General features: G+C 44.3%; 1 protein-coding gene across 1 annotated transcript in view; it reads left to right on the top strand.

Annotated features, from left to right (window-relative positions):
* LOC108798918 (alpha-2-macroglobulin-like) overlaps window positions 1-15,798 on the top strand; it is a 72,722-nt gene that overhangs the window by 40,099 nt on the left and 16,825 nt on the right. The window contains exons 18-30 of the mRNA XM_018570723.1: window positions 962-1,085; window positions 2,093-2,211; window positions 2,289-2,340; window positions 2,783-2,922; window positions 4,400-4,577; window positions 5,285-5,360; window positions 6,353-6,515; window positions 9,520-9,591; window positions 9,952-10,114; window positions 11,550-11,836; window positions 11,928-11,981; window positions 12,980-13,104; window positions 15,140-15,230. Coding sequence (XP_018426225.1) covers window positions 962-1,085; window positions 2,093-2,211; window positions 2,289-2,340; window positions 2,783-2,922; window positions 4,400-4,577; window positions 5,285-5,360; window positions 6,353-6,515; window positions 9,520-9,591; window positions 9,952-10,114; window positions 11,550-11,836; window positions 11,928-11,981; window positions 12,980-13,104; window positions 15,140-15,230 — 1,644 coding nt within the window. The remainder of the gene's footprint in view (window positions 1-961; window positions 1,086-2,092; window positions 2,212-2,288; window positions 2,341-2,782; window positions 2,923-4,399; window positions 4,578-5,284; window positions 5,361-6,352; window positions 6,516-9,519; window positions 9,592-9,951; window positions 10,115-11,549; window positions 11,837-11,927; window positions 11,982-12,979; window positions 13,105-15,139; window positions 15,231-15,798) is intronic.

The following is a 15,798-nucleotide window of genomic DNA, read 5'->3' as shown; positions in this document are numbered from 1 at the left end:
TTTGTATAATATATAACGCAAGACCAAAATATATTTTTTTGGGGGAGCATGTTTCTCTTCTAAATCATGGCAAAAAAAAAAGTCAAGACAGTATAAAAATACCTAAAATTACCCTTTTTAGGCAAGTCCACTCCAAGGGGATTTGTGTGTGTGGTGGTGTGGGTTTTTTTTTTTTGCATTACCATTCTGATGACCCCTGCACTTCATGCGTTGCCTACTCGGGACCCCTGCACTTCATGTGTTGCCTACTCGGGACCCCTGCACTCTGTGTGTTGCATATTCCTTGCTCTCTGCACCATGCACTCCTGTTCCCAGTGTTCTGCTTTACACACTCCTGATCCCTTCACTCTGTGCGTTACACATTCTTGACCCATAGAGTAGGCTCAGAACTTCTTAACCATCCATCTTCAGCTGCTCCCACTGCTAATGCAATTTTGACCGCAAGCATGATTTTGGCTGCAGTGTACACTGCATTCTTTCACTCCTTATAATGCCCAGGGCATTTTGTCTTTACGTCTTCAATGTCTGCTTCCTCTTACAGAAGTCTGTGCCCAATTGTTTCAGGGCATGCTCAAAAAAATGAGTACATTTTTGGGGTGTGGGTTTGGCTAAAAGTGGACGTGGTCCATAGTATGTCCCCGGATTTCCTCTTGAAATTTTGGTAACCTTGGGTTATTTTAGGTCTGTGTCCCCATCAGAGAAGTTTTCTGTTCAGTAACCACACAGAAGGTAAAGGGGAAACTTCCCCAACACAGAAGGTAAAGGGGGAAATTCCCCAACAGTCTGGTTTCTCCTCCTTTCTCTAGAATTATCTATAAAATACATTAAATGGACACACATTCTTATGGGAAGGTTTTTGTTGGCATGAATGGCTTGGTGACGGGGTCACTTTAAGTGCATCTACAATGACCTATCTCGTTATCCCAATTATTTCCATTGTTCCTCGTATTATCTCTGACAGGTTCGACTGACTTTGGTAGCTTCCAACGCTTTCACTGCTCAACTGAAGGAAGGAACCCAGGACGCCTGTGTGCTCCCCAAAAACCGAGCCTCCTATTCCTGGGAGGTTCAAGCAAATGTTCTTGGTATGTGTTGTAACTGTCTGTAAGCTTTAGATACATTGTAAAATACATCTTTCAGTCCTATGGTTGTGTCTCTGTTTTGAAGTAATTGGAGGTGAAACTCAACTAGTCACACTCTCCAACCTGACTTGGAGATGGATTAAGGTAGAATTGTGCCTAGGCAAGGTAGTGCTTCCCCCCCCCCACCACCAATCCCTTTGATTGAAATGGATCGGGTTACAATTGTCATGAAAAATGTACCCGATTTTTACATTCTGTACCTGCATTGTCATGACCTATGTCAACCATATTGGGGGGCTGCCTTTTGCTGGATGAGGAGTGATACTACATTGAGCAGAACGCATCCAGTAACTGTTTGAAGGACACCTCATGGACAGGCGTACCTTCTTCCCCATTTGTTGGCCCGCATGGTCCCCTATTTCCCTTACCTCCCGAGTTGTTTTGGGTTGGCTCTCCGGCAGTAGGGACGCATGTCGGTAGGACAGAGATTCCATTAATGGCACCTCCCATATTTTCCTGACGAAGCCTTGAGCGAAACATGTCAAACTGGACACATTATATATTTTTTGTATTCTGTATACTTAGGGGTGTGGTGTCCTAGTTCATGTGGTGGTTAGCAATTTTGTGTGCAGAAGCTTGAAGGTTATAGCTGGGCTCTATGAACATCTACTCTAGGCCCCTGCCCAATTTGCCTGCTGGATGATTCCGCTTTTGGCTGGCAACATGATTGCACAGCATAGTACAGTGTACATGTTATAGGCAGGGGCAGTTATGTTCTAAAGATAAAAATTGAGTTGAATGGACATCCATTTTAGGGCCAACAACCTATCATACTGTATATATAATTTGTACTTATTCCAGGGGGCAAATGCCCCCTTACTTTCCAGTCTAGTACTCCTCTGCTACCTTCTGGAAATGTGCTGTTGCACTTCTGCTCTCTGTGCTTGTGTTGCCAATCCAACCTTGGTATCTGGACCCCTAACTGACCACTGGATCTGCTTTATCTACAGGAGAGATTAGCTTCTCAGTGACGGCACAAACCACTTTTATTGGGCAGTCATGTGATGGATCTAATGATGCTTCCCAGCCTCCTCGCAAGGACACCGTTGTGCAATCCATTTTAGTAGAGGTAAGGCTGGTACAAATGGGGAAATTGCATGTATTTTTCCCAAGTATGTTTTAACCTTTTTAATTTAATCTTAACAGCCTGAAGGAATCAGCCAAGAACTGACTTTAAGCAATCTCGTCTTTGTGAAACGTAAGTGAAAACAATTCTTTCTTCTTTTGGTTTTTGGTGACTCCATGTGTTTACTGTGTGTGGAGGTTTTTGATCTCCTTGGCTGTGCCTCAAAGTGGTCAACGCCAGTATCAGAAGTCAGAAACCATAGCTGAACAGGATAATTTCACCCCCTGTTGCCTTAGGGTAAGCAAACCTACCAGTACTTAGTTGCCCCCAGGGCTTAATATGCAATGCTACAGTTTCTGGCCAGGTGGCACAATGGACTAAGCGAAGATGAAGAACAAGAGTACCAGTGGTCCTCAGGAGTATCAAGTGTAGCTCACACCCCCAAAGGAGCCGCTGAATGATCGGGTGTTTCTATCCCCCTGCACCAATGTACCGCCCAAAGCGTGGACTCCGCTGCACAGAGCCTGTGTGTCCATGTATATCAGCGGTAACCACACAGCTCTGTCTCTCACAGTCTTAGCCCACACAGGGTTGCACAGGTCTGTCCTCTTCAGATGGCTGTCTCAGACTGAGCGGACACAGCAGCCACCACTCCTAGTCTCCTCCTCTTTCCTGCACAGCCTCCTGGGAGCTCCAGCTTCCAAGATCATCCTGGTAAATGTTTCAGTCTCTGCTCAGCACTCCAACTCCCATAAATCTCCGCCTCCAGGGCACACAGAGGCCATTAACTATTCAGTCAGGAATAGGAATCGCTGTGATAGCACATATATGTATATTGTATAGGGGCTACACAAGCATGGACCAACACACAGCTGGTGAGTATCCCGTAGTCCAAAAACCAGAGACACTGCAGATGAGCATAATCTAGAGACTGTACGGGATAAGGGCAGACAGCGAAAATAAGAGTGGTCCATTGACCAGGTAACGCGTCTATAACAGGAGAATCCAAATGCAAGGCAAGGGTACAGTAGTCATGTAGCAAAACACTTCACATGCCAAGAACTTGAGATGCTTAAATACCGTGCCACAAAACTGAAGCCAATCTGAAGGCAGAACTCTAGGCAGACGGGGATGATTGTCTAGCAAGAACACAGCCTGCTAAGAGCAATCCTGCAGCCAGCCATTGGAAGTTGAGGGGGGTTGCTGCCGGAGATGGGCCTGTTGCTCAACCGCTGTATTCCTTCAGGTTGGACAGGAGAGGGCAGCTGGGCAGTGGTCTGAGTAGGAGCATGACTCATGCTCCTCATGCTCCTAATGCGCCATGCTGATTTTTCACTTTGCTGAACTCCGTTTTCTTAAATTTGTACTGTTAGCAATATTTCCCTGCATAAGTTCATTTGCCTTTTACTGAGCCATGATGAGGTCCCCTCTTTTTGTTAGGGCAGAACGGAGAGTGGCAAGAATGGTACAAGACCACAGAAGGGTAACAGTGCAGTGTCAGATTCCTCGCATCACCTTTCACCATCTCGTGGAGTCATGAGGTGGCCCAACTAAGTCATCTCATGGAGTAATCTCGTGGCTCAACTAAGTACTGATGGGGTGGTCATCATAATCTGGCCACTCAGTGTATGTGTGTATATATATATATATACATACATACACATACATACACACACACATACATACATACATACATACATATGTATATATATATATATACATACATACATACATACATACATACATACATACATACATACATACATACATACATACATACATTATTTCTCCCATTGGGGTGTGACTCCGTCTTTTTTTTGCTTTGTAGTGGCTATGGCAGCTTGAAACAAAAATGTTGTCTAAAATGATATAACAGTATGTGATCGTGTAGAACCATTTACAGCTGTACTTGGTAGGACGGTGCTGCAATTCTGAAACATTTGAATGATGGCATCCTTAATAAATTGCAGCTCTGACTAATAACGTGGATTCTACTACTGCATTTATAGTGATGGGAGATCAGTTGGAACCCCAGACCTTGGTCCAGCCTTTATTAAACCTTCCTTACCGGTTCCCAAAACTTCTACCCTTCTTGCATCTGAGGCTTTACTGCAATGCACTTGGCCACAGAGTTCTGAATGCGACAGCCTCTTGCACTTGCCTCTGATCCTTATAACCGAATATCTTTCCAGGTGATGTGTTTGGACTCCCATTGCAAAACCTTAAGGATTTGGTCCAGAAGCCGTATGGATGCGCAGAACAAAACCTGGCACGAGTAGCTCCTATTGTACATGTGCTTGACTATCTCAACAACACAGGCCAGCTTACGCCTGACATTTTGGAGAAGGGGAAGCAGTACATATTGGAGGGTAAAGATAAATCAATTTGACACTTTTTTATTTATGTGCACCAAATTCTTAAATGTTCCACGTTATGACCTTCCTCTTCCACTGTTCATAATTCTTCACTTTACGATTGTCTTCCCTGTCGAGGTTTTTTTTTTTTTTTTTACTGGTTAAACTTTAAACCGAATCTCTAGTGAAGTCCTCCTAACCTGGTGGTGTAACTACTGGTTGTCCACATTGCAGCTGGCTGCAGCTTTAGGAGGGAAGCCATGCATTTGGTTTTAAGCAGTGCCAGCGTTATTGAAACAAATGGCAATGCAAATTTGCACAATTAAAAAAAAAAATTACAAACTTGTAATTTTTTTTTTATACCTAAATGTGCACATTCTATCGAAGGTAGAGAAGGCAGAGTTTTACTTTAAAGGAAAGCTAAAGTCTGCTTGGATGAAGGGTTAGGAAAAAAAACACTATCCACCTAAGATTGTACTCCTCTCTGTGCACAGCTTGTATGTGAGCTCCATGAGTAGCTTGCATGTTGATCACATGATCTGGAAGCATGCAGTTTTAGTTCTTGATCGTTAGTCTGAGACCTTTCTTTCTGGTGCTAAATTAAATCCATGCGATAGACACCGATTAAAGAAATGGCAGCTAAATCTATTACGCAAGTTTGTAAGGTGCCCATTGATGTCCTTGTGTGGTGTGCTCTGACTTGACTTCTCTCATCTCTCTAGGATATTATCGTCACCTTGGATATGCCAGCGGAGACGCTTATAGAGTGTTTCACAGCTCCGTAGAACCCAATTCATGGTAATGACAATTTTGTGTTACACCTGAAACCTTCAACGGATTCAGAAATGTAAAACCAAACTGAACTCTAAGACTTTGCAAACTTTTTGTTTTCATACCAGAAATTTAAAAGCAACCACAGCCTGTCCCCTGCCAGCATGCTCTGTGAGGAAGCAGTGGCCTCTCTGCAGAACTGTTAACATGCCCCCTGCTAAATCAGGGCTAGAGCTGTCCATTTTAGTAGGGAACACGAACTTTGCTGATTGGAAAGATCCAGCTCTGACTCATCAGGGTGGTGTATCGGAGCGCTGTAGACAGACCACTGCTCCAAACAGAGCAAGCCTCCTTCTCTGCAACATACCAGCAGGGGACAGGCTTTTCTACTTGGGCTGTGGCTGCTTCCTAAGAACCTGCACACCTTTTTGTGTTCTGATGCACCTGGAATGTCTTTAGCGGATTTAAAATAGAAAGTTCACTTGGGCTCTAAACCTGAAACTTAGGTTGACCTAAAATACGATTTAATCCTACAAGTCTGACTGCACCTTTTGCAATATCCAGAAAAGCAAAAAAAAAAAACCCTCACCGCTCCAATTTCACCAGACTGCAGATCAATAGACATCGGGTGCCGGCTGCAGTATGCTCCCACTCATCAAGCAATGTCTCTCCAATCAGCCACACGAAACAGAGGTCCATAAAAATCCAACTTTGCATGGAATTTACAACACTAAAGTTCAAAATACAAGATATACACCACCATAGTATCTCTCCCACTTCCAACGCCGCTCACGCGTTTCACTACCTGTGCTTAATCATAGAGGTGGACCTTTTTGATACAATTACACAGCTGTAGTGAAGCTTGTCCTGTCCACTCCCTGCCAGTCTTATACTTGCCTGTCACCAGTTTAGTGAGATATTGCCCAAAAACCTGCAGAGCCCCTTGTAAAAAATAAATAAAAATGTTATCTGTTGGTTTTATATTTGTTCCTAATGCGGTAACCTTGTGCTTCTTGCAGGCTGACCGTATACAGCATGAAGACCTTTGAACAAGCCAAGAGATACATTGAAATTGATGAAACCAGACAGCAGCAAACCCTCATCTGGCTGGAGAACCAGCAGAGGCTTGACAATGGCTGCTTTGAACCCCAAGGAACCTTGTTCACATTCCAGGTCAGAAAAGCCTCCTGCTCTTCAACCAATAAGATGCTTGTTTAAAAAGAGAGCAATGTACAAAAGAGCCATGACCAATGACAACACGTTTTTAGGATTTGCTCTCCACTGGCTGAATCTGTAATCTGTGCTTTATGTAAAAGTGAGATGTCTTAAGGTATAGGAGGTGCATTTACAGTGTATGGGTGGGTCACTGTAGTTTACATATAACTGTGAACTATTAGTTCAGCATTGAGTTATGGTAACGTGCGTTTTACTGCGCCTTTTAAGCAGAAGTAAAGTATCTTGGCTGCTTAATCGGCCGGGCCTCAACCTAATTCCCACACATGGACACAGGAGTTGATTTTATCTTGGCATTCTGAGCCATGATGAATCCATTGATCGGGTAGAAAGTGATACGTCCCTGTGCACTCCTTACAGCGTTCCCGGCCCAAATTGCAATGGTGGAGCTCGCAGTGATAATGACGGATGGCGCTGTGCACATCAATAGTAGAAAGCGGGAATCGCCAGCACTCAGTAAATATAGTCCAAGTAATGAATGTCCATTTTATTTGGACCAGTCACAAAACAAAATACCATGGTATTTACTGAGTGCTGGTTATTCCTGCTTTCTTCCATTGATGGGGTGACACACCTACATGAAAAGGCTAATCTGATGCTAGTTATTGAATCCACAACAGATAACCCTTTATTTTTGCATTGCATGGATAAGCTAGACTCGAGTAGATTCCACTGAAGATCCAATAGGTAATAAAAGGTAAAACCTTAAAATGTGTTTTCATAAAAAACATTGCAAACTTCCTTCAGAAGTAATAAAATTAGACCAGCAAACCGTTCTACGTGAATCAAATAGGACTCTTCCCACCACTACTTGGGGTTAATCATCATGTGCATATGATTCTATCATATACAATACTGTAGATATTTAGGTGTAGTAACCACTACTTCACCAGGAAGGGTGTAATCAAATGCACAGATTCCATTCAAAGCATAAACACAGCAACAAGATTGTACAAATCATTAAAGGAGAATTATGAGGTGAGTGATTTTTCACTCAGCCTCATAATCTGAGCCGACCTGTGACAATGAAGCTGTCGCAGGTCGGCTCAGTAGATCGGGAAGTGAGCGAACACATACCGGCGCTCGCTCACTTCTCGATCTATCCGTGCAGTGAGCCGTAACTGTCATTCACGGCTCCCTGCAGGGATTTCCCCCCTCCCTGCTCTGATCCCCCATCGCTGACTGGCGGAACGGACAAGGGAGGGGGCGGGTACAGCTGGCTCTGCCTCTAGATAGGCAGAGCCAGCTGTCACTCACACAGGTGGGTGGATCCAGACAGAATTGTCGGGATCCGTACCGGCTGCGGCTTCTAAGTATACCGTCAAGACATTTTGGACAATTTTATGCTCCCAACTTTGTGGGAACAGTTTGGGGATGGCCCCTTCCTGTTCCAACATGACTGAGCACCAGTGCACAAAGCAAGGTCCATAAAGACGTGGAGGAACTTGACTGGCCTGCACACAGTCCTGACCTCAACCCAATAGAACACCTTTGGGATGAATTGGAGTGGAGACTGTGAGCCCGGCCTTCTTGTCCAACATCAGTACCTGACCTCACAAATGGTTCAATATTCCCATAGACACACTCCTAAACCTTGTGGACACCTTCCTAGAAGAGTTAAAGGTGTTATAGCGGCAAAGGGCGGCCAACCCAATACTGAACCCTACAGACTAAGACTGGGATGCCATTAAAGTTCATGTGCGTGTAAAGGTGTCCCAATACTTTTGGCAATTGTGTGTGTACACTATATGGCATGTATAAAAAATAATTCTGTATATAGAACAAGTTGTCCTTGCGCATATATATAGGGATTCATTTTTATAAACGTTCCACCTGGTGTATAGAAGTTCCTATAATCAACACCATCTAGGAGCACTAGTGCCATTCGAACGGCATATGCCTGGCTGAACTTTTATAAATTAACCCCATAGTGCTTTGGCCAGCTAAAAACTCTTAAGATATTTGTGCGTGTGATGCATGCTAGATGGAAACTAGTGACAAATATTTTAGGGAACAAATAACTTTTACAAATGTAATGCATGCTCCACAGAAACTAGTGACACTTCTCCTGGATTTAAAACAAATAGCTAGAAGTGTATATAAAAGAATTATGACAAATATGTATAAAACAATGCATTGTGATGTATACTGAATGGAAGTGTGTGTGTGTAGTGTGTGTGTGTGTGGTGTGTGTACATGACATGAATAACTACAAGTGTGTGTGTGGGGGATGAAGATGGGAGTAGGAAATAAAATATCTATAGTGTATACTAAGCAGAAACTAGTGATGAGTGTATATGGACCATATCTATGGATTCATAGTTATGAATGAGTGCAAATTTATGGATAAATATTGATAAATATGCAAAAAATGGGTTGCTTCAATGTAGGTTAAATGGAAACAAGTCTGTACATACGTGCTTGAAAGAATAGTTTGTATAAATGTGTGAAAAATTGGTGACAGGCATGCTAATTGCAAACTGATGACAGATGTGTGTAGAACTGATCACTGTGATTTAGATGTTTTAGGGCTTAAAAAGCAAAAAAAAAACTAGTACTAAGTGTATAAAACAGATTGCTAGAATATATTACATAGTGATATGTGTGTGTATATGTATATGATGTGTGTATGTGTAATATATATATTTTATTTATTATACACCAAATGGCATGCAGTTATAGACTTCATTCTATATAAATCTCAAGACTGGATGGACAAAGATACAACATCTCATACAACAGCTCTCATGTATGCATTTCATCTGTAATTGGCTCCTTGACTAGAGTTCAGCTTTAAGTGGCTAACAAAAAAATGGTAAATGCAGTCCATGGATTATATAACTATATTAATATTTTGCATACAAGAAGCTGTAGCTTCCAACGATAGTTGAGGAAAAAAAACTGTAAACTAACTCTACCTAATGTATGTAACTTGCATTTTTTTTTTTTCCAGGACACAAACAGTTCCATCCACTACACGGCATATGTTGCAATTTCACTTCTCGAATCCAAATACAGCTTGGGGGTAAGAAACCATCCAATTCAAAACAAAGACCCGAGGGGATCCCCATGTGGATGGAGAGCTGCCTCTATAAAAAGTTTTAGATTTTGGGCCTCTCGTTCTAATCCACTCTGGAGTCCTAAATCTCCTACAATACAAATCTACCTTTTGGCCGCAGAAGGGACACGAGCCGCAATAAAAAGCTGACATGTTTGAAACTCTTCCTACTCTATCCAAAGCTAAAAGACGTCTCCTCATTAGATACGCTTTAATTTGGTTGTTCTAGCCATCTTCTTTCTATCGTGACTGGCCAGCCACATTCTGCATCGGTCTATTAATGGCTAAAAGCCTATTGCACACTAAGGTTTTCCATTTGTCTTCCAGAAAACGCTGCTGGACGGAGCTATGGGGTGTCTGAAAAATGCATCAAAAACAAAGCAAAAAACTGGTGATGAAGTCCTCATGCTGTACGCCTTCACACTGGCTGGTCTCCCAGAATACAGAGATCCTCTGATGGCAAAACTCATGAAGAAAGCCATAGTTAAAGGTGAAGTTTTTGGCATTGAGAGCTTAATGGTTCTTCAGCATGTAAAAGCTTGGGATGAGCAGAGTGTGTGGTTGTGGTTTTTTTTCTTTTTCCTCCCCTGACCTAACAAACCCACCCTCCCCTTCAACAGATGCATACTTGGCAAGATCCAATGCCCGTGGCCTACTGTGTTTGACATCCCGCACTGACAATCCCCTTTCTCCTGGCCATGCCTGCGTATTAGAGCTCCATTGAAGTCATCAGCACTCTAATGTGCAGGCATGGCCAAGAGAGAGGCTTTGTAGCACGGGATGAAAACTATCCCTAGAGACAAGTGGGATGTGTTGGTTTAGGGGAGGGGGCAAAAAAATGTATTTATCTTAACCCTTTCTCTGTCACCGACATATGGCATACGGCGGAACAAAACTGTTCCCAGACTGCCAGGTCAGTATGCCATACATTGGTGGCATTTACCTTCTGCTATAAGCGAAAGCGACCATGAGCTTATATTGGAACGGTTCCCCTGAAGGTCCCCTTTAAATATAATGGCTATCATCAGCGGCTAATAAGTCGGTGATGACCGATATTAACAAAAATTCGGTGCACCCCCGCACCGGCCACAGGCATCTTCTCCGTGTGTCTCTATGGATCCCTGCTGCTCTTCCCCCACTTGTATGGGCTGAGGCAGCGGGGATCCAAGTAGAAATGGCCGGCAGAGGAGGGAGCTGCTCTATCGCGATGATCAAGCAGCATGAGAGAGCAGCCAAGCGGGGAGGAGAGCTGCCGTTGTCGTCCTATCAGTTTTAGGATGACAGCGGCTGTGTGCGTGGTTGAGCAATGGATCTGTAAATGTGTGATATCTGGGATCATTTACCGAGCCTCTGTGCAGCACACACCTCATCTGATCGCTCCAGTGTTAGTACTATGTGTCCCCAGTTATTTACAATGTGTGCTCAGTTTTTTCCTTTTTGTGAAGGTAAAAAAAATAAAAAAATAAAAGCAATAATGTTAAAGAAAAATGTTCAGGATCGAGAGGTGAGCGAACGCCGGTATGTGTTCGCTCACCTCCCGATCTACTGAGCTGATCTGAGGAGAGAGAACAGGAGAACTATGAGTGAAAAGCCCTCCCCTCATAGTTCTCCTTTTTAAAAAAAAAAAAAAAAATTCAGACCCAACTTAGCAGAAATAGATCTGTAGGATATTTCACTCACAGCCAAATACAGAATAAAATAAGAGCTTTCACTGTGTAGAGAATATTTTTATGAAGCAGTTCAGGTGACTGTCGCTAAACATTCACTGGTGGGGAATCAAGTTGCCATTTTAAAATGCATGCAGGAAGACTCTCCTTCAGTGAATTATATATATAATTAGTGAAATGTCAAATTGAACTTGTTTTATAAATATGCCCAAACTTCCCAATTGTCTTTACACTTACACTGACCTTTTTTCTTTGCAGATGGCACAATACACTGGGAAAGAGAAGACATGCCTACATTGCGGCCAGTTCCATTCTTCTTTCCTATATATAACTCAGCTGAGGTGCAGCTCACGGCTTACATGTTACTAAGCATGATTCAAGCGAATGTTAAACCGACTACCCCGGCAATGCCGGCATTGGGGTCCAATAAACCGAAATCAACCGTAGCGCCCCCTGTATCTGAAAAAGTCCTGGCAACAATGGCTCAGATGTCCCTGTGGCTCACTCGGCAGCAGAACGCTCATGGAGGGTTCCCCTCTACATCGGTAATTATGGATCACAGTTCATTTTCAATCTGGCTGTGAAAGAGGTTTAAGAAGTTGAGTTATCCTAACAATTTATGTCTCCGTCTGCTAGGACACGGTTGTCGGTCTCCAGGCTCTCGCTGCTTTTGCAAAGCTGCTGTACATGGCACGTACAGCTCTGTGCTGCATGCAGGGGCGTACCGAGCAGCTCCCGGGAAGGATAGGTGCTGCGTGTGATTACTACGCAGCCCCCGTCCTTCTCTATGGGACTACGCGGCCGTACACCCCCTTATGCTCATGGTACCTGTCTGCGTCCGAGCGAGGAGACACGCACCCTTACGGACCTTCACTTGAGGTGGGCGTAGAGTGTTGTAGTCCCATAGAGAAGGGTGGGTAGTAATTGCACGCAGCACCTGGCCTTCCCGGGAGCTACTCGGTACGGCTGTGCATGGAGCTGTACGTGCGGGTCGATTCCTGTGTGAATGAGGGCTTAAGGTGGTTTAAAATGGTTTTGAAGGTGTAATAGGTAAGTAGAGATTATAATAAAATGTACATAGGACTGAATGTAGAGAGGGCAACTTCCCCACAAGGACACCGCTGCCGCCCCTCTGCGCCCTGCCGCCCCGAGGCCGGGCCTCAGTGGCCTTGTGGGGAATCCGGGCCTAGTTACACTGCATTTGGTGATGAAGCACCATCGCGAGCAACTATCTTCCGATGGTTTAGAGAATTTAGAAGGGGCCGTAGTTTGCTACAGGATGACGAACATACGGAAGGGCCGCTACGGCAGTCATTTCAGAAAATGTGGCCCCTATCCAGAAAAATAGACAACTGCTCTCGTTGCAGCTTCGTGACTCGTCACTTTGTAATGCGTCTTGCAGCTGCTGGAATGAAACTGCTGTGCATAAGTTTCTAAGATGCTGAATTTTAACACATGTGCAGGAAAGAATTCGTAAACTATGTTTTGAATATCTCAAAGTGTGTGTGTGTGTGTTATAATCTATATATACATTTTTGTTAATGCAAGATAACTTTATAAAATGTTACCGACACAATTTCATTTGTTTTAAAGTAAATCAGACATGGGCTATGGAATTCCCAATATCTGCTTAACTGCTGTGGCAGGTGTTATTTAACAAATTGGGTTTTTTTGTTTGTTCCTTTCAGACCGTAATCAAATACAATATCCCGATACCGAAAGACAACTCTGCTTTCTCCCTATCCTTGTCCACCGCCTCCAATACCTGCCTGAATGGAGTGACTAAGGCTTTCAACATGACTGCCAATCTCAGGTATGTAATCCCACTTCCACTTGGGGGCACTCTAGGGAAGCGAGGCAAAGATGGTTCAGTATCTCCAGATGGGAGGCTCTAATGGTAAAGGGGGAAAGAGAAAAAGATTAATCGATCTCTGCCCATCTCCAAAGTAGGTATACAGGCACTCGCGGGTCTTGCAGTAGAGAGAAGTCGGAACACTAGCAGTCTATTGACAACGTTTTGATGTGGGGACGATGGAGAATTATTCAAGATGAAGTTTGTATCTCGGCTGTCTCCTGCTATTAGATGGTGGCTGCTCGGGAGGGAAACATTGTCTTCTGTCTAGCAGAGTAAACCTTTCCCTGCTTTCTGTTTTTTGGGTGCCTGGTTTTTGTTTTGTTTTTTGTTTTTCTGACATCGCGGCTGCCGTCCGTTAGAGAAAATAAAAAGGCATAGCGATGAATAGCTAGTCTTCTATTTGCTATTTCAATTTGCAATAGCCGATAGACTAGCTATTGCACCCGCCCACTGCTGCTGTCAATCATCAGAGATGGACTTGAATAAAGTTCTCCAGCAGGTCCTCCTCTGCTGATTGACAGTAGCAGTGGGCGGGTACAATAGCTAGTCGGCTATTGCAAATTGATATAGCCAATAACGATCTAGCTAGTGTGTGTGTGTGTGCAGCAGCTGTCAGAATACTAAACCCCCAACCCCCCCAAAAAACCCTGCAGATAGCAAAGAAGCTATTTGCTTCCTGTGCGATCTGCCATCATTTCAGGGGCTACTCTTTTCCATCCTCCACCCTGCAGATTGGACAGAGGGCACCTCACTGAAATTACTTTTTTTTCAGGTTGGGATCCCTGTATATTGATCGCGAATATGCAACTTGGACCTGGCAGTGAACACTCCCTTTTTTCTTGTCCACTTGACCTTTAGTAGGAAACGGGGGATGCAGCTGTGCCTCTTGCTGGCGTGAAGGTGCTTGCTGACAACCGACCTGAATATAACAAACCAGTTAAAGTTGCAAAACCTTGTAGGGACCCGAAGCACTTTTCAGACCAGCCTCTAGTATAAAATGGGCCTTTAAGGAGAATTATGAGGCGAGTGAAAATCACTCAGCCTTATAGTTCTAGCCGACCTGTGACAATGAAACTGCCACACGTCGGCTCAATAGATCGGGAAGTGAGCGAACACATAGCGTCGCTCGCTCACTTCTCGATCTATCCCTGCAGAGAGCCTGTCACTCACGGCTCCCTGCAGGGATCCCCCCCCTGCTCCGATCCTCCAGCGCTGACGGACGGCGGTAGGGGGCGGGCACAGCTGGCTCTGCCTCCTAGATGGGCAGAGCCAGCTGTCAATCCCGCAGCTGGGTGGATCTCGACAGTAATGTCAGGATCCGTCTCAGCTACAGCTCACGGTATACTGAGCTTAGGGTGACGGGAGGACGCTAGTTTGTGTCCTCCAGTTACCCTTAGGAGAACAATGGGGAAAAGCCCTGACCCCATAGTTCTCCTCTAAGACCTAAGAAGCCAAGCCAGACAAAACCCAAGTGTGGAGACGCGTATATGTGAAGGCTTTAATGACGGAGGGATCAAATGGCTCGTTGGCACTCGTGTGCTGATCACATGGCTTTGTTGATGAACAAAATCATGCCGCGTACCAACTGTGCCGCAACACTACTAGCCAACAGTATATTAACGTACCTCGGCGCAATGCCCCAGGCTAAGGATATGTTGATCAAGAGTCTCCTTTTGACCGCTACCAGCCAAACACTTTACATGGCTGCTAGTTGTCAAACCTAGATGCCGTTGACCGTTCCATTCCCTACTAATAAACAGGATCCAATCAGAAGCAAGCTAAAACTATTGGAACTCATCAGCTGTGTGATTTTTGGTGCCTTTAAAAACCATTCTTGTATATATTCACATCTTGGGGGGGGAGAGGCACCATTGGGCAGAGACATCACTAATGCCCTGTAATCAGTCTTACAGTACATCAGCCTCTGCACTGCAGCTGTGGAACTACAAGCCTCATGAGGCAATGTTGACTATATTTTATTTATTGTCTTTAGCTATCGTGGAAAGCGGAAAGCCGCCGGCATGACAATGATCAAGATAAGGATGCTGTCTGGATACCACCCAGATTTCTGGTCCCTGAGACAGGTGAGTTTTTTTGTGGGTGACCGCCTCTGCAAGAAGGTGTGTGAGTGACAACTCTTTTTAGCTGAACAGCACATTCAAGAACTCCGGGCAAACATTTTATTAACCCTTGCGGTGGGGAAACCCCTGCACTACAAGGGTTAACTGCTCTTTAGTCGAGTTGCTAAAAAAGTTGTACTCCCCCGCCAGAACCTGCTGATCCTGCTTCTCTGTTCTCTGAAGCCTGTCTCCTTCTGGAATGTTCCTCTGCATCCTCAAGTCTAAACTGGAGCAGTTGCGCATAGCAACCAATCAGCTTCTATCTTCAGTTTGCTCAGGTAAGATTTGAAAATGAGACAGGAGCTGATTGGTTGCCGTGCACATCTGCTCCAGTTTTGATAAATCCCCCCCGGTGTATAGAATGTGAAGATTTTCCAGGACCGTAGACCACTGCAGAGGAGGAGGAAGAGGGGCTCCAGGGGCCGGTCTAAGAAGAAGCCGGCTCTGAGGTTCACGAGTATAAAATTGTCAGAACACTTTAACCTATTTTGCCCTTAAATTGCTTATGATGCTTTAAAAATTAGAAGGGGAA

The sequence above is a fragment of the Nanorana parkeri genome, unplaced genomic scaffold (genome assembly GCF_000935625.1).
Source record: "Nanorana parkeri isolate BGI_ZX_2015 unplaced genomic scaffold, ASM93562v1 scaffold1585, whole genome shotgun sequence".
In the NCBI taxonomy this organism is placed as follows: Eukaryota; Metazoa; Chordata; class Amphibia; order Anura; family Dicroglossidae; genus Nanorana; species Nanorana parkeri.
Note: the sequence above shows the minus strand (reverse complement) of the source record. Positions and strands in the feature narration are given on the sequence as shown.